General features: G+C 29.3%; 1 protein-coding gene across 3 annotated transcripts; it reads left to right on the forward strand.

Annotated features, from left to right (window-relative positions):
* Window positions 1-1,316: 1,316 nt before the first annotated feature.
* LOC107436544 (dnaJ homolog subfamily C member 5) lies at window positions 1,317-24,927 on the forward strand. 3 transcript variants are annotated; one of them, XM_087164542.1, is made up of 9 exons: window positions 1,321-1,490; window positions 7,328-7,416; window positions 9,038-9,138; window positions 11,892-11,973; window positions 14,918-14,974; window positions 15,148-15,300; window positions 16,052-16,192; window positions 17,607-17,657; window positions 21,453-22,882. In XM_087164542.1, the coding sequence occupies exons 3-9, from the start codon at window positions 9,110-9,112 to the stop codon at window positions 21,624-21,626; spliced, it is 687 nt and encodes a 228-aa protein (XP_087020668.1). In that variant the 5' UTR covers window positions 1,321-1,490; window positions 7,328-7,416; window positions 9,038-9,109; the 3' UTR covers window positions 21,627-22,882. The 3 variants fall into 3 exon arrangements, with proteins under 3 accessions (XP_087020667.1, XP_087020668.1, XP_087020669.1); XM_087164543.1 differs by having other exon boundaries at window positions 1,350-1,789; XM_087164541.1 differs by lacking the exon at window positions 9,038-9,138 and having other exon boundaries at window positions 1,317-1,490; window positions 21,453-24,927.
* The last annotated feature ends 332 nt before the right edge of the window (window positions 24,928-25,259 follow it).

Genomic DNA, 25,259 nt, shown 5'->3' on the forward strand with positions numbered 1-25,259 from the left:
TTTATTACTTTTATGCACTTCGTTTGAAACTGATTTTGGATGAAAGAATTATTTTCAGACACCCATATATGTCTACAAATATTTATAAAAAAATTTCTGAAAAAAATTTGTTTTGATTCGATCTATCTTCTGATATCTGTTTTACCAAAATTTTATTAATTTTTTTCTTCATTTTTTCTCAATATGAGATTTAAATTTACAGCTAGTTTTATTTGTAGAAATGGACGTTATATTTTTGAAAATGCCTACGCCTGTCTAGCTAACATCACTAACAATCAAATTATGTAGAATCTTTTTTTTTTTGTTGTTGCCATATTTACCTAATTTTTCAAAGGCATCTGCTTAGTTGATACCGACTTGCGAACCATATCAAGTTATATTTTAGACTAAGTTATATTTTAGATTAGGATTTATTGGAAACAGATTTCTTTCAAAAGATTGAGCGTCATATTTACCAAAAACTTCCATGATAGACTTAAAGTAGTTATAGAAAATAATATATATGTATATATTTCCTATTTATTATCTTGGTCTCAACTGAACTTGGCACAATATTTTATATTAGCTTATAAACTTTCACCATCTACTGTCGCTAACTGGTCAGCAAACAACTAGCTGATTAGCTTAGTAACATTTCTCCTGCTGCTCATGGCAGTATTTCTTTCGTGATCATGTCATTACTATTTTTAGTGCAAATCTGATACCTAAAAGTCGGGAATCGGACTTTCTGTCTTCCCTCTTACTCTCGTTTGCGAAAATTTACCATTGGCAAGCTCTATTCTGCCTATTATTCTTGTTACGAATCAGTGGATTAGCTGGAGTAAAAAGTTAAAGAAATATTATTTGAAGTAAAAATAGAAAGAAAAAAAAAACTTTTTGGTATTCATTTCTGCCTGCGATTATCTCCCTCGAGAGAAAAGGAAAATTTTATTGGTGAGTTCTTCACAGGAGAATAATCGGTTCTCAATTTTTAATGACGGAGTTTCTAAGTGAGTAATTGCATGCAAGGTCCCTAAAATTAAAGATACGGTAAAAAACGTGAAAAGAGCCCTGCGCCAACTATAAATCAACTAATAATATGTCAATCAGGTAATAAATGTTTGAAGTCCACACTTTCAAAGAAAAATTCCAGGAAAAATGCTTGCGCATTAAAAAAAAAAGTTATTTAAGCTTTTCACAAGATCAGTCGTTTCTTAAAAATGACAAGATTTCTAAGGGTTCAATTTAAAAATTTAACCGTTTAGAAATAATGCAGCGCAACTATGCTTTGAAAAAAAGTAAAAAAATAATTCATTTTCAAGCTTACTTCACTCTGTAACTGTGACTGTAATTAGTCATCGGTGCAGTTTGTTTATTTTTTACAATAAGTTTTATTGGCATATTTGGATTATTAAATACGTTGTACAAAATTTAATATGATATTTGCTTGCTGTGAACTTTCTGCACTTGGTTTAAACAGGAGTAAAGAATAGCCTACGTTCCTAATTGTGGTACTTATAATATTTTAACTATTCATTTCGCCATTGTTATTTCGCAATGATGAAATTTAGTTTAAGAGTGGATAGTTTATGAAATCTTCAAAGCTATATGTTTTCAATTTTTTTAGGCGCATGATTGTACACAACTTAACTAGCCAACTAACTTATTAATTAGAAAATTTATTTTGAGGCATAGATTATTTAAAAGAAACATGTCAATCTGTTATTTGGTGAAGTGGCCTTTCACTTTTAGTGCTTTATTTCATGTTTGTTATTAACAGGGGTGGCCCAACAGTCTTTGACGCCCCTAGGTGAGAAAAAAAAGTTCCATCCTATACTCATATTTATTTATGAATACCGACGTTGCTCAACAAATGTTTCCCGTCTTTCAAATGAAAACGAAAGTAGTGACTTGAGGGCGTTATCTTTCGATTGCAATATACTATTAATATTTAATCTTGATTAAATGTTTACTTGACTAATTTGGAAAAAACAATGCAAAGTAAACTATCAGAGTAATTAATAATGATGAAACTTGTTTTTTTTTTTTTAATTAATATGCATAAATTTGTTTATAAACAGTACACTATCTGTGAAAAATGTATATAATTATCTAGTTACATGTAGCCATTTATGCTATCTAATTTACATCCATATAGTACTATACCAACATGTATGGCGACTGACATTTCACAGAAAAGGTGAAAAAATTTCAAACAAGCAGATAATGATTTAGGAATTTATTCCACCCTTAGAAAAGAAATTAATACAAAAACATAAATTTTTTAAAATATATTTTGGGGACATTTATGTATTGTGATCTGTCAACCAACTACAATCGTCAAGGCGCCAAATTGATTTCAAAACTTAAATTCTTTTTTTTTTAGGAGTCAATGTCGAGATTTGCAGGGAGTAGCTATGAATATTCTCTTTGAGTTGTGTGATGCCACCTGGACATTACATATTTCAGTGTTTTCATTACAGAAAAAAATGGGAGAGAATTTCTCATCCTTTCTCAAAAACAGGATAAGATTTCAAAAAGTTAAGTGAGATTTCTAAAAATTAAAAAAACGCGAATAGACTTGGAAAAAAAAATTTCTTCAATTATAATACATTTTTAACATTTTCTAATTGAATATTTTTGCTGCATTATCATATGGAAAATGTTCTACATCTACTTTTTAATCAGCTTTTATATTTATTTGGCTGAAAAATACCCGTATTTGTTTTGTTTTGACCGTTTCTACCAACATTTGTATAATTTTCATTAGTCCGTCTTACATTCATGCACAAAAAATTTAAATGTCTTACATGAAGAAACCTTACCTACTGTGAACACGTGGTTGAAGAGAAATGTGTTATGAAAGGGGTTCCGTGGTTCGGGGAGTGGTGTTCTGCTGGGTGCACTGGTTCTGAAGATAACAAGGACCGATGTTCAAAATAATGAAAGATCAAAGAAGAACAGTGAAATGGAAATTATTTAAAATGGCAAAGGTCGAAATTTTGTGCGCATTTTGAAATTGATTAATAGAGTACGCGAACTTCTCGTGTTAATAATTTTTTATTGCGAGAAAAGAAAAATATATGTGAGATTCTTGCGCTGTAGTGAAAACACTGATTACATATTTCCTAGCTTTTAAAATTTCCTTAATTACATAAATTTATATTTTTAATCATTCTTAATCAATAAAGTTGCCAAATTTTGGCGACAGCCTAGTAAATGCACGCCAGAAACTATTGGTAACTTTCAAAAATCAAAGACAAACTCATAGTCATCTCTCGACAAACAAGAACATAATTTTTTTTAAAAATATTTTTTTGGCCTCTCTGCAAAAGTAGTTGTTGCAAATGGGTGTTGAAGGGAGTTATGTTATAACGACTATGTCAACCTTCATCTATCAAAAGGTACCAAGAATCGAGTTAACGTGTTTTATATACTAGTCATTTGGTATTTAATATTTGTAGTGGTAGTTAAGCCACATTACTCCCCTTCCAAAATTTTATCTATGATAGAATTCGATAAACAATTACCACTAGTTGATTCATGCTGTTTATATATTTATATCATTTTCGCTCATTATATTTTTTCTTCATTTTTTTATAGCATTTTGCTCATTATTTTTCTCTTATTTTTGTTTATAGCATTTCGTTCATATTTTTTTCAATATTGTTTATTGACCGGGATACTTTATTTACTTCACCCGATTATTTTTTTTTGAGCAGTATATTTTTAAGCAAATCAGCTGTTTATTGTGGATCATCCATCAAGTTCTTATCACATCCGGAGATCACCAATGAGGGAGATTTATCTTAGACTATGTCAACCTTCATCTATCAAAAGGTACCTCAATGATAGAATCGAGTTAACATGTCTTATATACTAGTAATTTAGTATTTGATATTTGTAGTGGTAGTTACGCCACAGTGTCAATATAAAAATACCCCCTATGTCGCATCATATGTAATGTTTACGATTAAATTTGATTGCATTTCAACAATTATGTATCTAATCCTGCAAGACATGTCTAGTCCTCCATGGAAATATTTGCATACCTGCCAAGTCTCCTGTTTTTTAACGTAGACTCCTGTATTTTATGACTATCTCTCGTTTACCCGTATATTCTCAAATTTTTCCATATTTGTTGAAGAAATTGTTTTAAGAAAATTTTGGTGATAGAATATCCACTGATGGCAAAAGTACTTATCTTATTCCTCAACAGATGGTGTTATCGTCAGTACTGCAGAATTGTGAGTGTTAATAGTTTAAGTCTAGCCCGTGATGGCAGAATTGATAAAGGGGAACCGGGTTTGAATCCCAGGGATGGCTGGTCAATACGAATTCTGCTTCCGATTCGCAACTACCACAGTGTTGGTGTGAAATATCCTCAATGGTAGTCCGATCACGGGTTAGAGTCCCCTTGACGTCAGGTTAACCATTGGAGGTTTTTGTGGTTTTCCACTCCATGTAACTCAAATGTGGTTTAGTTCTACCAAATAGACAAATCTCTCAATTTAGACAAATTTCTCTAAATACTTGATCCAGGAGTTCCCTTGTCTTCTAGTAGGGTACAAAATTGCTAGGCTACTGAGTTGAACATTTGCAGTCGTAAATCCAAAATTGAATCAGTTTTTCAGTGATGGTTATAAATTAAAATAGTTTAAGCAATTATAAATAATGGTTTAAAAAATCTTCTTTGGATTAAGATTTATATACATATTTTTTACTTCGTTAAATGTAAGTGCTTATATTATTTCCAGTTATGAATTTCTCTTTTTGACTTACATGATTGTGCACATTGTATCAAAACTTCACACGTAGCCTAGAAAATCTCACTACTAAAATATTTATTTTACTTCTCCAATGTTGGCAGATTTGCATAATATTGCCATCCAACGTAAAAACTGATGGATATTTGGATATAATGGCACCAGTAACCTTCGCCAAGGTATCAAAGAGACTTCTTTAACTTTAAAAGCTTTTTTTTTTTAAAAATGTAGTGGTTTGTCTGCAGTAGCTCAGCATTATATCCTTCGAATTTGACCTTATCTGTGATTTTGTTTTGTTTCTTGCATCCCAAAAACTGTAAAAAAATGAAATTGCTGATTACCAATCGATTATCATTTTCTTCAGTTAATTTAAATGAGATGAAACAAATATGTTTTTGCTACATCCAAGCTCTTGGGATAATAATTATTTACAATGTGTGTATGAATTCAAGATGAATATTGTGAAGGGTTTGCTTCTAGTTTGTAGAAATGCTATATGAGGCTGCTATTGAAATAATTTTATAGTCTATATTTAGATGGATTAATATGATACTCATTGAGTTCATTCATAGAATAAAAAGTCATGAAATATTTGGTTGAATATAAAAGTTATGAAATATTGATTATACACTGTGGAAACTTCATAATTTTGAAACAATTATATATGCTCTGAAAGCATCGGAGAGATTTCTGTATTAGTTCTTATTCCTAACTTATTGTCAAGTGTTAGTGCTAATTGAGCTTTAGCACTCTCAAAATTAAAAAAAAAAATCTCAGAAAGGTATTAACTTAAAGGGTATAACTCATAGCCACCATGGGCAAATATATGTTTTTTGAAGTTAGAAAATGTTAGTTATGAAGTTAGAAACGTTGCGTATTGTAGAAAGTGGTTAGTGGAAACAGGTCACAATACGGAAATATCCCCTGAAGTATTTATTGCAGGCTATGGATCATACAGACATTTAAATCTCTTCTCATTATAAAACACTTTTTTTTATTCATTCTATTCCAGAGTTTCTCCCTAGGTATAAAAAAGGGTGGGGCACATCCTCTGTAAAGGGGATTCACTTAATATCGTAAATATTTTTCAGAATGGGTAATATTATGTAATAACTGAATTTTATGCTCAATACTTTTTAAATTTTCCTCTCATACTATTTTATGAGTATATTTCAAATGGTAATTCTCTTTCGTGTTCAAAATAAGAGAAAAATTTGTAGTTTATAAAAATAATTAAAGGTATGCTAAAAGGCAATCTCTGTGTATATTTTTTTCTTCTAAAAAAGTAAACTAGCAAAAAATTATTAATTGGTAATCAACTTGAAAGCTTTTTCTTATAATTTAAACAAAAAATTATTGGAAAATAGGATTTAAAGATGCATTTTTTTCAGAAAAGGTATTTATTTAAAAATTAGTTTTAAAGTTTAAAATCACTTAAAAAGAAATTATTAAATCTCCCCCTCCATCCGGAGAAAAAGATACTTATAAAAATTGAACCAGTTGAGAATAATCTTAAAGTAAATATTTGTTATAGTATTAATTTAACCTATAAACACAGATAATTTTATAGCAGAGCTCATTCTAGGCAGGGTAAACTGGGTGCAGCACCCTGCTGCCCTTTTAGTCAAAATAATCCACCCTGTTGCCCCTGAAGAAAAATTGGTGCCCTGATGTAATAGACTCCATATCCTTTTTGTCCTTTCTTTCCTTAACTCTTCTTTATTTTTTCCCCCAAACTCTACAATGGATTTCTTAAACTTTTGTTATTTTTAACTCTTTTTATATAGTTTGTCATTGCTGTCAATACATAGATTTATATGGGAAAGGAAAAATAGCCATCAAGCCCCCCTGTTGCACTTGTCTTTGAAAGTTTGCAGTTACGTCCACTATCATTAAATCATAATTTTTTAATCATTTTAATTATTAAATCATAACTACAGACACTTAAAAACATACATTTATTATTTTAGTAATATATGCATGCATTTTAAATAAATTACTAAGCTAATTAGCTCATTAACTCCATAGATATGTTAATTTATTAATAAAAATTAGTATTTAATACAATTGCATTGCTACTTTTAGTAAAGTTTAAAAAGGAAGAAATTATTGTAATTATTTTTAAACCTTTGCACCCTGCCCTTTTTTCTGCCTAGAATAAGCTCTGTTTATAGGTGTGTAATTATTATTTAAAATCAACTGTGATGAATAAATTATTTCAAAATGGAATATAAAAAAAAATGCAGTGTTTTTAAGGGATGGTGGCTTACTTTTACAAAAAGGGCAAAGACAACGCATTTATTTTATTGGGATCAAAGATAAGCGGGGCAGGCCGCCCTTCAAAAAACTCTTATGGAGAACACTGCTTTTCTTAACATTATTGTGTAAAAATTATTTTTTTAACCTAAAGCAATGTCTTTATTTTAGTTTTGACTTTTAAGAAAAGTATTTAAAAATAAAAATTTATTCATGCAGATGATCGAAGTTTGATTTAAGAAGATTTAAACCTTGTATGTCGTTGCTTATATAGTATTTTAAATCAAGATTATCTTATTTAAAAAATGATTTTCTTTAACTTTCAGATATTTGGAAGTTTTCCTGCAGTTTTACATAATAAGTTTTTGCATACTTAACCAAATTTAATGGCTGATCATCCAGCTCGCAAACTCAGGTAAATTGTAATTGTTATTTTGTTTGATGTTGTAGTTGTATGCATTTTTTGCAATTTAAATCATAGTTAATAAATTATAAATTCTGATATGTGGATCATAAGCTTCTCTCAAATGATTTTGTAACTAAACTATATTATGCTTTATTATATTAAGAATAATGTCTCAATTTATCATAAAAGCTGTAATAGTAGTTAAAATTTTATGTTTTTAGCAGCCAGGGTTGGCAAGATTTTGCCGCAGGTGGAAAAAACCATGGTAAATACCTGTAAAAACCGTCCTGGCAAAAACAGGTTTTTGCCAAGCAAAGTGGCAAAAAGTGGCAAAAACCTATATTTTCCAAGATGAGAGGACAAAAACACATTTTTGATACAAAATTATTCCTAAAATTGAAATATATACTATGAATATAAATAATTACAAAAAAATTAACAAAACTATTATTCCATAATTAAATGATAATGTATCATTTTAGTAGTTTAAAACATTATTGATTGGAAAATTTGTGATTATTCTCTTTTTTCCAGTGAAATGAACTTATTTTTAAATTAATACAAATATAATTTAAAGCATAAAATATCTATCAACATGTGTAGTTAATTATTGTACAAATAATAATATTTATTTGTAAAAAAACATTTATTTTAGGATTCTAAAATGAAAAGAGATCAAAAACTTTCAATCTTTTAAAAATTATTACCCTTAGGTATATTAATTATTAATATGCTAAAAATAATTTTTTCATGTAATGTATCAAAATTATTATTCCTTATGACTGATTTAAATTTGTTTCAAGTATTTTGTAATAATATTTAATCAGCAATTTAGATAATTTGGTTTTTGCCGGCTTTTACCAGTTTTTGCCGGTTTTTACCAGGTTTTTGCCACTGTCCTGGCAAAAACCCCTTTTTGCCGGCAAAAACTCTAACCCTGATAGCAGCTGAATTTTACTTTTTCGTAAGCTGTGAAAAATCAAATAATAAATGAAACAGTTTTTATAACTCAAGGCAATTTTTGAAAAAGAAGGAAGAGCATGTACCAAAAAAAAAATGACAGTAGTTAAAAAAATTTTATTCATTATATTTTGTTAATTCATTTATATTTAATAAATTTGTATGGAAAATTTCTATCAGATTTTTTTTTTTTTTTTGCCACACTCTAACATTTAACTTGTTAACATTATGATAAATTTATTGTTTACGTAATGTTAAGTTTGTTTTTTATCAGTCAACAAAAAATTAAATATTATTATTTTTAAATTTATTTCTTTTATTGATTTTTAAGACCTTTTTATAAATGTTGCGAATTTTTTTTTAATTTTTTTTTAGAATTTCATTAGACGTATTTTAATATGATTGACCATTTTTGAAATTTTGTATCATTTTGCAAAAGTATTTATTGAATTACTTTTGAGAAATTTTTCATTTCATTTTTAAAAAATATAATTTAACTATGAAGATATGAATAGCATAGAGACTACAAAAGCTGTTGCATAATTCTTTTGCAAAGTTATAAAATTTCTTTTTTTTTATAAAACAATTTCTTTAACTTTCAAAAAGTGCTTTCTTTGTACACTGTTTTTATGTGTTTTTGTATCTGAATTATTGATGTTTTGTGTCGTAGGAGCACTATTTCATATCTTTTCCTCTGTCCTCTAAATTTCTCATATTTATAAAATCTTTTTATAAGAAAAAGATGTCTGTTGAAGATACATTATCTCTAAGGTAAGATTTGCCCCACCCCTTCCTTTTTTTTGGCTAATTTTTACTTCTTTTTTAATTTTAATTTTTTTTAATTTAATTTTTTAAATATTTCTTGGATCTATTTCAGTTATGATAGTTAGAAAAGTTGTTGACGCTGTAAACATAATTTTTCGCATTAAGAATGAGGTTTATTAAATTTTTTAAAAGCTTCTTATTAGTTTTATTTAAAAACTAAAAAAATCTAGAGAAGTTAATGAATTAATAGTTTAGTTTTGATATTTTTAGGAAACTTTTTTGTTTAAAACTTTTTTGAAACTTTTTTGTTGTAAATAAAACTGAGTCCTTTTTTTTTAATGTTTTCTTTCATGACAACATTACACACTTACTGTTAAAGCAGGGCATATAACTTTTTTTTACTTTCAGTCAGTAACAGATTAAGCTTGGGTATAGAGCAATTTTATTCATGTAGCTAGCTTTTATCAATTGTTGGCAAAGACTGTAGATTTTAGCGTCTATGTATTGTGGCACATAATACAGTTGTACCATCTTATTAAATTTATGAGCTGAGGCACTCATTGCTACCAATCTTATAAGTTATAATTCACACTTATAAGAAAATAATTTCTGATAAATTATTAATTTTTTACAAGTATAAAAATGCTTAAAACTATTCACCATGTCTACTAAGCTCTGCTACTACTTGAAATTGAATGATTCAGAGAAGCTAATATTTAGTAGTGCCCATGGTTGACTATGCCTATTTGCTCTGAAGCATTTTTATTTTGTAACCATCATTGAACAGTCAACCCAATTTTGAGTTCTTGGCTGCCAATGTATAATTCTGTAGTCTAGTAATTTAAAGCCCAATCGATAATGCAGGGAAACTCTTGGATCAAGTATTGGGAGACATTTTTGATCGAACTAACCTGCATTTGCAACACATGGAGAGAAAAACCTCACGTGGTTAGCCTCGCGGCTAGGCGATTTTAACCCATTATCCGGCTACTGCTGAGGATATTTTGCGTCATCACTGTGGTCACTGCGAGCAGAGTATGTAGTTTGTATCGACCAGCCATCACTGGAATTCAATCCTAGGTCATTTCATTGAGGAGTGCTCTATTTCCTGAGCCACTGTGGCTCTGACCCACCTTATCTCATTACGCCATACCATCTATCCCAATTGTCACATGTCACTGTATGTTATCTAAACATAAAATTGCGCTATTCAGCAGTTCTCTGAAACAATTTGCCTAAAAATAACTGGGGATAACCTTGATATAAACTGACAATTTATTTTTGTATCACTAGGAGGCTTCGCCCCCTGCTCGCTGGCGCTTGCCAACCCCCGGAACTGCTTTCACAGTTCATTTCGGATTGCTTCGCAATCCGTTGCTCGCTCATTGGATACGTTCTTAACGTCTAGCTTTTGTATACATTTTTGAACACTGAAGTTCCGAAAACTTTTCACTGTAGAAAATTCTAAACTTGTGCATTTCAATATTAATTTGAAATTGCAAACAGTTCACATATTTTTCTTAATCACACTATTCTAAATTTCAGTTGTTGAGAAAAGTAACTGTTGTAAGTTTTGTTTTAAAGTCTTTCCCACCAGAGGGCTAAAACCATGTGTTGTAAAGCAATATGAAATAGTACTGAACGCCGGATGTAAAGCATCGGCTTCGATGAAGATAATTTTGTGAGAATTTTTTTGATAATTCGGTGAGAATTTCCCCGATTAGCCATATGATGCTCACTACGTGCTCTTGCGCGCCGAAGCCTATCAATTAAAACGTATTAGTGTTTTATGTAATATAGATTAGCCATATGATGCTCACTACGTGCTCTTGCGCGCCGAAGCCTATCAATTAAAACGTATTAGCGTTTTATGTAATATAGATTAGCCATATGATGCTCACTACGTGCTCTTGCGCGCCGAAGCCTTTCAATTAAAAATGAAAACTGTTGCCAATGCGAGAAAAGAAATATCACCGGTTTTATTGATACATACGTATGTATTAGCGTTTTATATAATATAGATGGTTCTCTATTTCTGTTTGATTCAAAAAGCACATATATTGTTGTCATTAGAATGCATGTCTTTTACAGTTTGATTCAATAAGTAACACCAAGTTATTATTAATTGTCAGAAGTTATCTATAGCAACTAAGGAATATTAAGACAATTTTTATTTATTGAAATATTAAAAATTCCTAATCATGTTATAGAAAAAAATATGTTTAATATGTTTACTGAATTAGATCCAATTACCAATTCCCCATTCTAAATAGTTTAGCACCTATTTTTTACTTATAGGTAGATGATATTTTGATTTGTATATTAGAATATTCCTCATTTTGAATACATGTAGATTCTTTTGATAATTCTCGTTTCTTTCATTTTTTTCCTTCTGTAGTTGCTTAGATAATTCAACATTAAAGTTTACTTATTTGTTATTTTAGCCTTCAGCTTTTACTTCTTTCTACATTTTATTAAATAGAAAATTTTTTGAAAGTGCTAATAAATAGTTTCCTCCTAGAATAACTTGCAATTCAAGTCGTTTTGCCTTATACTTTATCAATGAAAGCATAAGGGAATGAAATTGTTTTACTTGTTTTGCTATCTAAGCAAATAAAATAGTTTTAATTGTGCTTTTTTATGTAAGTGTAAGTAAGCAAAATGGTTTGGCTTGTAATTTACTAATGAAAATATTAGCAAATGTAATAGTTTTACTTTTATTTCTCTGAATTAATTCTGTTTTCTGGTAATTATTTTAGTACAACTGGGGAAAGTTTGTATCAGATTCTTGATCTTCCAAAAACAAGTACTCAGGAGGAAATAAAGAAAAAATATCGTCAGGTAATTATGAAACTTTTATTACTGTAATGCCTTTTTTTAAATTTAAAATTTAAGTTTAGAAAGAAAAAAAAACACAACTCTGGTGCTTATCATTAGCTAATCCCTTCTTTTTTTCTTTAAAAAGCTGAGTTATTAATGTTTGACGTGAAAGTAATATTCCATTGCTACCAATTCTGCAATGTCCTTACACCAGAGCCTAAGGCAGGGACATAGGGGACAGTTGCCCTGGGCCCCCGCATCAAAGGGGGCCCTCAAATCAAAATAGATTTTTTTTTTTTTTTACATTTTCTTTTTTATGAACTATTTTTAAATAAAATATCAATTGTAAAATCCGTCACTTTTATGTCAGCTTCTTTATGAATCTATTGTATGAACACAATCTATATTTCGTAAATCCATGGCTTTCTGGGACGAAATTCAGCTAAATTTTCGCAATTACGATGGAAAAATTTGGCCAATCAAAAGCCTGTATTTTTACATATCGCGAAATGCAATATGTTTACAAAAATACAAGCTTTTGATTGGCTTAATTGAGCCATTGTAATTGCAAAATTTTAGCTGAATTTCGCCCTAATGTCAGCTAGGATATGAATTTTTCGCAGCTTTATGACAAAGTTAATGATCCGAAAACTGCATTCGGCATCATGGGCATAGAATTGTCAGAAAATCTATAAAATGGAGAGAACAACATTTCATCTGCCATTGGAGGGGGGGGGGGAGACTTAAGCTATTTTAGGTTCCAGTCAATTTTCTTGTTATTTATAAAGCTGTGAAAAATTTAAATACCTCCATAAAGTTTTTCATTACTGAAGTAGTGAAGCAGAGGGGGGCCCCCAAGAAAGTTTTTGCCCTGGGCCCCAATTAGGCCAAGTCGGGCCCTGTTCAACACTTGTTATCTACTGGTTGCTTAGCTTGAAAAAAACTATCACTGTAAATGCAAGTTTTAATCACTTTTAATTCTAAACTATCCACTATTTACTTTTTCTCAGAAATGAAACAGTCCTAAATATACATCCTGTATAACTGGTAGTAAGTTTTGGTAGTCAAAAATATTTTTTTCCTGCTAATTTACTCCTGCTGCAGAGATCTAAACTGGTTTTACTACCATGTTTTTCTCCTTTCTAGGCTACTAACAACCCTACTTAAAATCAAATGGTCAAGCATATGTTTGTCATTTTTGAAACTTAAATATGTTTGCTTGCTCTAGTTGCTTGCTTGTAAGTTAGAAAAGTGTTCTATATTGTGATTTGTTTCTAGTTAAAATATTAATTTTTAAATTAAAATAAGAATCCAATTGTTCCACACCTTACCTGTGGAATATATTATTCTTTAACTTTTTTATGCATGATATTTTTATCATATTATCATTCCCTATGTTCTCATTGTAAATTCCATTCCCATTGTGTTTGTCTGCCCAAAACAATCAATTCCAACTCTTACAAAATAAGTAATAATCAACGAAAGTACTACTTTCGCTACCAACATTTTCACAGGTTTGAATTGACTCTACAAATGCAGGAGTTTGAAAAGCAGCGATGGAATGTTTAAAATTCACAAAGATGCTATTGAAGACATTAGTTTTCAGCTAGCTAGCAATTGAAGACATTAGTTTTTCAGAAAATTTCTAATGGTGCATTGTCACTGTTTTGCCTTAAAGGTTTGCAGTTTGGTTATAAAATTCGTTTTGAATCACAATTATTGACATGGTTGGAGGATGAGAAACAATATTTTTTTATTTTGGGCCTATGCAATACCATAATTCTCCATATGTGTGGATTACTGTCCCCTTTAAGGGACATTGTTGTATCTGTATGTATCAGTGTACCCTTTGAGGGACATTGATATATCTGTGTTCTCTTTGAAGAACATTGATTTATCTGCATTCTGTGTATCAGCATTCCCTTTGAGGGACATTGATATATCTGTATAAGTATGTATCAGTGTTCTCTTTGAGGGACATTGGTATATCTGTATATATTTGTGTTTTCTTTGAGGACATTGATTTATCTGTATCTGTGTTCTCTTTGAGGGGCACTGATACATCTGTATATATTTGTGTTTTCTTTGAGGAACTTTGAGTTATCTGTATCAGGGTTTCCGCTACGGTAGCTTTTTCGCAAAATGCGAAAAGACCCCTCAAAAATGCTAAAATTCAATAAAGCATTTTCGCATTTTTGCTAAAGGACTTTACTAAATTCCATTTAAAAAAAAGCTTCCGCGAAAAACCATGACGCTAACATCCATGAAAAAAACTTGATCAAACAAGAAGGATTTATCAGACAAGATTTTATATACCAATGATGTGTCTGAACAGTACCCATTAATAACTTCTGTTATAGAGTATTGTGCAACAATACCAATGCACACTGTTGACTGTGAAAGGGGCTTTAGCTGCCTTAATTTGATTAAAACTAATATTCGAAACAGGTTGTTAATCAACCATGTAAACAATTTGTTAATGATTAATATTGAGGGCCCTGAAAGTGCATTTAACTTTCAAGATGCATTTGTAAAATGGGCAAACATGAAAGAAAGGAAGATTGTTAATTATAAACCAAAATGTTTTGATAAATAATAAATGTGTTTTTTGTTTTGTTATAGGTATTCTTTTTGATATTCTTGTACATTAAGCTATTCTTTGTCAGATAACTTACAGTACTTGTTTGATATAAAGTAATTTTATAAGCCTAATGGCATTTTAGCACTTTGCTAAAACTTTTTTTCAGATTTTAGCTTTTTTGCTAATGAATTTTTAGACTCAGCTTAAACCCTGATCTGTATATGTATGTATCAGCATTTTCTTTGAGAAACATTGATATATCCGTATTTATATGTATCAGTGTTCCCTTTTAAGAACACTGATCTATACATAATATCTACATATAATAAATAAAGAAATATGTTAAGTAAAGTTTTAACTTTTTGTTTTATTTGTCTCTTTTAGCTAGCCCTAAAGTACCATCCAGACAAAAATCGGGATGATCCTGAAGCTTCTGATAAGGTAATTGATCTGTATTTGTTTTTGTAATGTGAAAAATAAAATAATAATAATAATACTTTTGGTACACAACTAGTGACATTTATTAATGCAGTATATATAACAAGTTTGAACTGTAGATGTTTTATTTTTGTGATTTTATTACATTCAAACTAATGATTTCTTTTGAATTTTAGTTTAAAGAAATCAACAAAGCCCATAGTATTCTTAGTGATGAAACCAAAAGAAATATCTATGACAGTTATGGTTCATTAGGTCTTTATGTTGCTGAACATTTTGGCGAGTCCAGTGTAAATACCTACTTCATCCTATCTAGTAAATGGTGTAAAGTAAGTTTGTGCCTTTTATTATTATTTTATATTAATAGTACATTTTTTAATTGTAAATTAATTATAAAGGTTAATTAGAGTCTCATATTTTTTGAGAAATATAAATCCTGAAATTAATTTCCTTTTATGAATAAAAACTTATCAAAATTAAATTCTATGAATTTTCGTTATTTTTCGTTTTATCATTTCATTGTTAACTCCTTCCTTCTCGCTCCTGTGAAAATGACGGGGTGGGGTTTCATCCTCTATTTCTCGCTCCTGTGAAATTTTCGGGCTGGAGTGTTCAGTAGTAACGCACTAATAAGAATGAAACTAATTCATTTCTTTTGCCTGGAAAACATTTTATTTCTCATTTTACATACCAGATGGCAGTACCAGGATATTTTTAAGGTAATTGTAGATAGTTATTTTATTTTTAACTAGATGTCAGCACTAATCAAATACGTGTATTTGGCAAAATAGGCACTTTTATGACTGTTTTCTTGAAAATTATCCGATCGTTAAGGGGTTAAAAAAAGAATAATAAATAGTCTATGTGTTAATATTGAAAAAATAAATTTGTTACCATGTCAGTAAGATAATTAAAGCTTTGTGTAATCATTGCAAAATCTAGTATAGCTTACCATAGTTATTTTCTTCATATATATATATAATTAAATCTGTATTTAGTTTCCCTTTTATTACCAATAATAATAATTAATATGATATAAATTGCCTATTAATCTATATTTTTTACCAATCTATATTTTAGGCTTTGTGCATATTCTGTGCTGTAATTACTGGGTGCTATTTTTGTTGTTGCTGCTTTTGCTGTTGCTGTAACTTCTGCTGCGGTAAATGCAAACCTCCTATGCCTGAAGAAGAGGAGGAAGAAGCTGCTGAAAGAGAAAAGGTAATTTTCATCTTCATAGAACCAATTAATCTAGTTAATGCAGCTCTGTCGTTATTGATAATCTTAACAAACTAAAGAACAGAAAAAAGTAATATTTCACAAATATTAAATCCACTCACATCAATCTTAAATATTACAGTTCTGTTAGGCTAATTAATTTTAACTATGTATTCCTTAATCCTTGATTATAATAAGTAAATAGATTAGGAATATGCTTTCCCAAAGCATTTAAATGAATTGCCATATTTTAAATGTATGTAATTTTTAAATGATGATTTAAAAAAAAAATGAAAACAGACTATAATCACTTTTGCAGATTTGTAGAATTTTTATTTTTTATTATATAATTATTGTAGAATGTATTATTTTAAATAATGTTGTAAAACAATGGCAAAAATATTACATAATGTATTATGCTATGAATATTGTATTACAGTCAATTCGCTATAACTGGAAGTACGATAACTCGAATATTACTATAACTCGATTTTTTTATGAGGTCCCGACCCTTTTATCTTCAATTTCATGTTAATTATTCTCGATTACTCGAATTTTACTCCCTTTAGCTTGATTTTTTTTTTGATCTCTTGAAGCAAGAAAAAAAACCTAGAAGCTGATATCTTGTCCCTTCCTTTGCAACACACACACAATGTCTTTCGCACTCTTCATGGAGAAGCTAAAGCCGTCCCTCTTGAAGTATGTGAACAGTGGTTAAATGAAACGTTACCAAATTTACTTCAAGGATACAGTTAAAATGTTTTCAATATTGATGAAATGGGTTTATTTTTTAAATGTCTTCCAAATAAGACTATGATGTTTAAGGATGGAGGAAATGCGTCTGGGACAGAGAAATTGCCCTTACTTGCTATCGGAAAATACCGAAATCCTCGATGTTTCAAGAATGTAAAAACGTATCCTTTGGATTACAAGTCTAACAAAAAGTTTTGGATGACATCAGTATTATTTGAAGACTATGTAAGAAAATTGGATCGGAAATTCTTCGCTAAGAAAAGAAAACTGATACTCTTTATGGATAAATGCACAGCGCATAGGGATCTACCTAATTTGAAAGCAGTAAACTTGCAGTTTCTCCCGCCAAACACAACAGCAAAGTTGCAGCCGATGGACCAGGGTATCATAAAGTGCTTCAAACAGTCTTATCGTAAATGGCTTGCCAGAAAAATGATCTTAAATATTGTAAGCATTTAGAAAATTTGTAATTAATAAGCATTAATTAAATAATCCGACAATATTTTGAAAGTCCAAAACTGAAACTAATGGTAAGTCGAACTTCCGATATGTCGAAGTTTTTTGTCAGTCCTATCAGATTCGAGTTATCGCGAATACACTGTATTTAGTTAATATGGTAGATGGTTTTTCTGAATACTATTCTTACTTTTATTAATGTTTGCAGTGCTTCAATGGAAAGGAAGAAGAGGACCAAGATGAGGAAAAGTTGGATGAGGTATTTTTATTTTCACTTTGCTTTTCAATCTCATTTCATAATTCTAATATTAAGAAAACTTGCATTCTTGTTTGAATGTTACAATTCTGTTAAGGCAATCCCAAACTTTTGGTTTGATATCTTAATTTATGTGGTCCCTCAGTGAACTGATCGTAAAGACACTGTTCCCAGTAGAAAGTCGAAGTCAAGCATCACTGGCTGCAGTTAGTAAGCGTGTGGGTGACCACTTTGATCAGCCTACGTGGAGAATGAGGGTGCGCTGTATAGGTCCTCATTAAATTGTTCTACTGTCGACCTGTATCCGACTTCGCACGCTGGTCGTCGGGCTGCCGAAGCGAAGGAGCCATCCCCTCTACTGAGGATCAAAATTGTGATGGCATGCAAGGGTCGCATTCCCCCTAAAATTCATGAAATTCCTAAAACTATGTGCAAACCCTAAAATTCCTAAAAATCTGATAAAATTTTGTTGGCGTTCCTAAAAAATTAGAGTTATAGGCTGAATATAAATAAAAAAAGCAATAATCTAAAATATAAGAATTTAACTACATTAATTAAAACTGTTTTAATTTTGCCACATGGGAATTCTGATCCTGAGAGAGGTTTTTCGATAAACAAAGCAATGCTTAATGTGAGTCACCATGAGAATACTATTATGCCTCTTAGACTAAACAAATATACCATTCGAAACTATGGAGGAGTGTTGAAGATCACCACAACACTATTGAGGGCAGTAAAAGAATCTCACAAATCATATCAAGAATATATTAGAAAAATGATCATGATTAATTTGTTTTTCTCTAACTTCTAATATAAATTGCTGATTTGAAATCTAATAATATCACACAATAGTTTTTCTTAATAAAGTAAGGTAAAGGGTAATAATAAAGTTTTGATTAAGAAGGTAAAAATTAAATAAAAATCCAAGTTGGTGTTAATTTATTTTCTCTCTTAATTTATTCTCACTTTTGCCTGTTCCTGAATTATGCACTTAATTTCTGATAGGTAATATGTAAAGTTGAAATTTCATTTTTACACTTTAGAGATTTCATTCTTGACTTAATAAATTTCAGAGCTTTATTTTATGGCTTGCAATTATTTATGATACGAGGCCTGTCTAAAAAGTATCCGACCTTTGGCCGGAACAAATATTTCGAATACCTGACGGAGTTGGGACCCTAATCCCCTTCAAAGTAGGCCCCTTGTGCTTGCACACACTTAGCCCACTGATCCTTCCACTGCTGGAAACACCTCTGGAAGTCTTCCTTTGGAATGGTGTTCAGCTCCGTCGTCGCGTTCAGCATTATCTCTTCTCTACTCTCAAAACTGGATCCTTTTAGTGGCGTCTTCAATTTTGGATACAAGCAGAAGTCGCAAGGAGACAGGTCTGGAGAGTAGAGAGGTTGGCGAACGGTTGTAATTCCATGTTTGGCTAAGAAAGTGTGGATCAATTGGGATGAATGTGCAGAGGTGTGCTTTTTGTTCCGGCGACAACAACTTGGGTACGAATTTTGCAGCCAATCGGTTCATGTTCAAATCTTCACCCAAAATTGCATGTGCAGAATCTTTACTCACTCCAACCTCTTCTGCAATCTCCCGCACTGTCAAACGACGATCTGCCATCACCAAATTTCACAACCTTTCAACATTAACTGCACTCTGAGCAGTTTGAGGCCTGCCACAACGCTGCTCACTCTTCGCTGATGTGCGGTCATCTTTGAATCGGTTGAAACACTCCTTAATTTGTGTTACACCCATCACTTCTTCTCCAAACACCTGCTGAATCTTACGAATTGTTTGGCTTTGAGAATCACCAAGCTTTTGACAGAATTTCATGCAGTATCTTTGCTCAATTCGTTCAGTCATCTTGCGAGAAAACTAAATCTGACGAACACTACGAACAGCACCTTACTTGGCGACCACTAGCCAGCGAGTTGCCCAAGCGAACACGGTGAAAAAATTCAGTCATGTGCATTAAGGTTCCTCCTTCCACTGTGCACTAAGGCGCCGCCTTAAAGTCACTACTTTGGGCAGGAAAAATTAATGTCGGATACTTTTTAGACAGACCTCGTATGTGTGGATGAATTGTAATAATCTTCTGTTGTGTAATAAACTACCGTGTGATCTGTTTTTATCCTTGCAAAATCATATATTACCCCTAAAATTTACCTAAAATTTTTTGAAAAAAGTTCTTAAAATTACCCTAAAATTTTTAAAAACTTTGCTGCTACCCCTGGGCATGTCTTCGGATCATCCTTGGGGATGTTTCCCAGACTGTTGCCAATAGCCCATTGTGCAGCTCTAGTTTGATGTAAATAAAATACCTACCTACCTTAATTTATATGTTTGCTGAGATAGCAACCACTGCAAATTTTCTGAAATATTTTGATAATTTAAAGCTAAATTTTTACTAGACTCTGACCCCACTTCTGAAACTTATTTTATCGTTTGGAATTAATTATTAAACTTCTGGAATATCAACAATATTTATTTTGTGTTTTAATATAATTTTGGAAAGTAATTCAGAAAAATATCTTTATTAATATTGATAATTTTGAAATGTTTGATTTAAAAAACAAAGAAGTAGTCCTTTAACTTCAAAAATTATCATTACAAGTTTGCCCTCGTGTATTTAAATATAATAACGACTGTTTTTTTCCCTTTATGTATATAATTATTTAAAATTTTAAGTTAATTTCAACATACTCTTTTTATGAATGTAAATTGATCTTTCATAAGAAAAATTAATTACTGATTTTTTTAACTCTGGTTATAAATAAGTTTTTGTTTTTAAATATTATACAAAAAATTATTATTTTAATCATTAATACATTTGCATTCGACTTAATAAGTAAACCATAATTAGGTAAGACAAATATTTCAAATTGCTTTTGCTATTGTAAAATAACTTTTTTGTTATTTTAATTTTCGGACATAGTCACATTCCTGTTAATTATCATTATTATCAATCCATTATTGGATGATTGTTTTCGCCAAAAAATTTAATTATTGGAAAATTCTCCTGGTTTTTGTACATTTTAAAAAATTCCCTAAAATTGAGTTAGTTTCCTAAAAAATTCCCTATTGAAACTTATGCACAGATTATTGCTTACTTGAATATTTAAATAAGTATTACTAAAATATAATGAAGCGAGCCTCATTTAAAGAAATCAGTTTTAAACTTTTTTTGTTCTAAAATGTTCAGTTTATATTTATTCAGAACTCCCTTTCTGAATTAATTTTAAAAAAAATCTTAGTTATTTCTTATGAATTAAATGCCTATTATTATACAAAATTATCAGTATACATAATTCACAACATTTCAAGCATATTTAATACCAATCATGACCGGAAAATATTGCACTTTTTCTATTTTGATGTCTATAAAAATCCCTAAAAGTCCCTATATGTAAGATATTTAGTACATTACGCAACAATTATCATGAAATTTATATTTTGTTAAATCTACTGGATTTATTTTTATTTATGTTGGCATCTATGAGATTATAAGTATAAACTGTTTTAGTATTTGATATTTCTTTCTGAAAAAGAGTTCCATTTGGATTGAAAGAAATGCTTTTTCTACTGCGGAAGAAACTTGCCATTCCGGATACAAATATTTTAACATGCTCTGCTAATATATTTTAGAATTTTTTCATGATTTCGCAAATCAGTACAAAAGCTTCTGCTACTCTATTTGTATTTAAATTTATTTGAAAAATTAATTGTTTAATTTACTTTTTATTTTTGTGTCTCCTACACATATTGATTTTAAATCTTCACCATACATTCTTTCAGAGTGCCCCTAACTCTAGTAAAGTTATAACTGCCCAACCAACAAGTTCATCTGAAAAATCAACGGCCATTCCTTTGCCACCACCTGATTCTTCTCTATCTGAAAAAACTAGTCTAAATGCTACACCACAAACAACTTATGATACTGGTACTGGCAAAGAAGAAACTGATAATTAAATATCAATTTTCTAGTAATTGAAGTTGTGTGGAGCAGGGTTCCACTTGGAATCAAAATTACATGTATTGTAAGCTAAGTTTAGTACCAATTTTCATTTTTTTCTTCTTATTCCTAATGCATTCCTGTTGATTACCTGTTACAATATTGTTGCCAGTTTATCAATTAAAATTTATGTTTGATAAGCTTAAGTCTTTCAATAGATAAAAAATCAGGTTTTTATTCAATAACAAGTTTTAATTTGTGAGCTTTAAAATTTTATATATTGTTCACCAATCAACTTTAACATAGGGATTGGTTGAAATTTTAAAATCTTTTGGTGTTAAGCCTTGTTTTTAAATGCTCAGACGTACTTCGTTTCCAAGTTACGACTGAGTTCCTTTTTTTTTTAATTTTATCATAAATTAATAATTCTAAAATTCTACTTTAGTTTTAATTTTAAGAACTTGAAGGATATAATTTACTGAATCTGAGAACTTAATAGATATTTGTCTTTCTTGGACAATGAAATCAAATCTCAGATGAGGAAGATTTGTTGTTTCACAAATTTGAATTCATCTTTTTGAATAATTTATTTTAAATTATTTTAATCCAATTACTATCTGATTAATTCAAAAATGTCAGAATTTTAAGTAATGCTGAACTGTGGGTTCTTCTCTAACTATTTTTTTAGGAAGGAATTTTTTGTTTTTAAAATTTTTAAAAACATTTTCTTATCTAAACATAAAATGTTTTGTTCATTTTCTCCTTCATATAATGTTATAACTATCTAGCGAATGTGACGTTAATTGTATTTTTTGCATTCCTGTTGTTTTTAAATTTTCAAATCATATTTTAAAATTTTCGACTAAATTTTTTATAATTTTCGACTATATATTTTAAAAGTAAGTTTTTTTAAATAATGATTTTATCCCTAAATTTATAATTTTATCGGATGTGATTTAACTTTTACTTATTATCCATGTATGTTACAACTGTACTTTCTTGTCAGTTTGCTCAAGTAAATTTTTTTTATTTAAAAATATTACGAAAAGGCATTTATAACAACCATCATATTATAAACACTTCAATTTATTTAAGAAATATATTTTCCTCTTTTTATTATCAATTGTCAATATATTTGATTGGCACTTTGATTTATATACTTTTTATCTTAAAATGTTAGTATTATTTTTATGTTCTATTTTGTGAAGTTTAAAAAAAAATGTGTTAAATGTATATTGATGTAAATAGAACAATAAATTGTGTGTGTAATGAATTTTTCTTCTAAAACTTTCTGATTGTATTCACAGTTCCATTGTATATTTTTTAAATAATTTCTCAGTACAATTTATTCGTTGTTTTAGTTACTGTTAATGCAAAGAGCTGCAAATTATTGTTAAATTTAAAGGTGCTATTGAAAATATTGCATTTTCATGTCGTAAAAATATTAATACTGAACAAGGCCATAGACATTGTAGTTTTACAGTTTCTTTCTTAAATTTTAAATATCAAAGGATTTGCAAGTATTTTAAGTTATGCTACATTTTCTTGAATATTCTGTTAAGCACTATTTTCTCTTTGAATAATATGCAGGGAGGGGGGGGGGTAATTTTTTTTTTCAAATAACAATGTAAAATTTGAGAATTGCTGAAACTATGACTTAGATAATTGATAAATGTAGTATTGGTTTGTTTTCTAGCCGTTTCTTGGATTGAAGGTTAGCAGAATTCCTTATTTTGATACAAAAAATGTATGTCGTTTTTAATCGGGGATGGCAAAATTTTTCCACAGTGGAAAAAACTATTGAAAAACCCTCTCAGAAGAAGTAGTTTTCTTTCTACTCAAATATAATAAATTTTTTCTAAATTAGAAATATGAAGAATTAAAATTTTTTTTTAATTAGCTTAGCATTTGAGTTTAAATAACGGTTTTAATTTTCAAGTTATAATTAAAATATCATTTTTAAATGAGTGAAAACTTAAAACTGTAATTGGAAAGGAAAATAAGTTGGTGGAATTTCTCAAGACATTAAAATAACTGTAGTTCTTCAGTAATTTACAAAAATGAGTATAGTATAACCTAATTTAATAATTTTATTAACAAACTTTTGAAATACAATCAAATATTAACTCCAACCAACTCTTAAATAATATAATATAGGATTTTAAAATTATGTATAAAACAAAAATAAATATGAAAATAGTAAATTTTTTATACAAAGGAAGTTAAACTTTTAAGTACTAATAAAATTTAATTTCTTAACCCTTTGACACAGAATTTTAATTAAATATTTTTTTGTTATAATTTAGGTCAAAATAAGTGAAAAAAATATTATTTAGAATTTTAGTGATGTACAGTAATGAAATACTGCTCTTTTTCGGCATTAGTGGTAAAATCTTACTAACAACTATCTTTCAACTTTGCGGTTATTTAGGTCTAAGAGAACCAGTTATTCATCATTGAAATTTCTCTTATTTATAAAATCAGTTATTAATAAATTAAGTAGTTTAAAACATAAAAAAAAATGTTTCAATTTTGGATTTTATATTATTTTTATATTATTATTAGTTCCTTTTTTTTTTGCTTCTTTCTTTTTTGTCCAGTTTCTTTCATTGTCCTTTAAGAAATATTTCTTCCAGACAAAATGCCGACCTTGTTTAGAATCAAAATAATAAACTATAAAAAAATATTGAATACATGTAAAATGACAGATGCTTATTTTAAATACACGATTTATGCATAAAATAATTGTTTTGTATTTTTGTTTAGTTTTGTTATATGGGATGCTCTTACTATAATTACATATGTATTAAATTTTAAAAAAAGTTTTTTTTGATCTGATTTTTAGTTTTTGCAACTGCTCAACTACATTTACATCTGTGGTTTTAGTCTAATGTAAATCTAGATTAATATCTGAACACATTTCTAAATAAAATTTAGAATCTTGTTTTTTACAAATAAAATGTAGTTTTAACTAGTTACATTTACGGTCAGTAGCGGAGCTGTTTACAAAAATTCTTTCTACCATGTATTGATATTTTTGTATATGGAAGGGTATTTTCGGCCCTTTATTTTTAAATGTTCAATTGTTATATTTAATTTTATAGTGATATATTAATATCATAATCTTAGTCTTACATGTTTTTGGCTTTATTAGAAAGCTTATTTTTTTCTTTATTTGCCAAAGAGAAAAAGAAAACTGGATTTGTGAAAGTATAGTAATCAATGTATATGGGTGTCAATTATTAAACTAGTCTGATGTGCATATCTTAATAAAAAAGATTTCATCAGTTGTATAATTAAATCAGTACTGTTTGAAAACACTAGCTTTTTTATTTTCTTGAAGTTTCTCACAATTTATTTAAATACTCATAGCCTTTTGCTTTATGTGAATAAAAATTTTATTCGAGCTTAATACTTTTTCTATATGATCAATAACTTATACTTATTTAAAAAGAATATGTGTTTTTATTTCATTATTTATATTGAAGTGCGCCAATTGTTTCTGTAATGCATTCATATTAAGTAAAATTTATATATATATAATATTTTTCAGTTAATAAAAGTTTTTTAGTCACTACATATTTATTCAGGGTTATATCACGACTAAATTTTTTCTTCACAGTATTAGCACATATGGATTCAGGGTCTTA

This window comes from Parasteatoda tepidariorum, chromosome 5, assembly GCF_982258835.1.
Source record: "Parasteatoda tepidariorum strain Cologne lab strain chromosome 5, Ptep-v5.0, whole genome shotgun sequence".
NCBI lineage: Eukaryota > Metazoa > Arthropoda > Arachnida > Araneae > Theridiidae > Parasteatoda > Parasteatoda tepidariorum.

Bases quoted from the DNA above. Each gene is read 5' to 3' on its own strand.
- LOC107436544 (XM_087164541.1), top strand. From the start codon at position 7,388: ATGGCTGATCATCCAGCTCGCAAACTCAG. The intron at 7,417-11,891 runs GTAAATTGTAAT...TAATTATTTTAG, and splicing joins CATCCAGCTCGCAAACTCAG to TACAACTGGGGAAAGTTTGT. The intron at 16,193-17,606 runs GTAATTTTCATC...TAATGTTTGCAG, and splicing joins AAGCTGCTGAAAGAGAAAAG to TGCTTCAATGGAAAGGAAGA.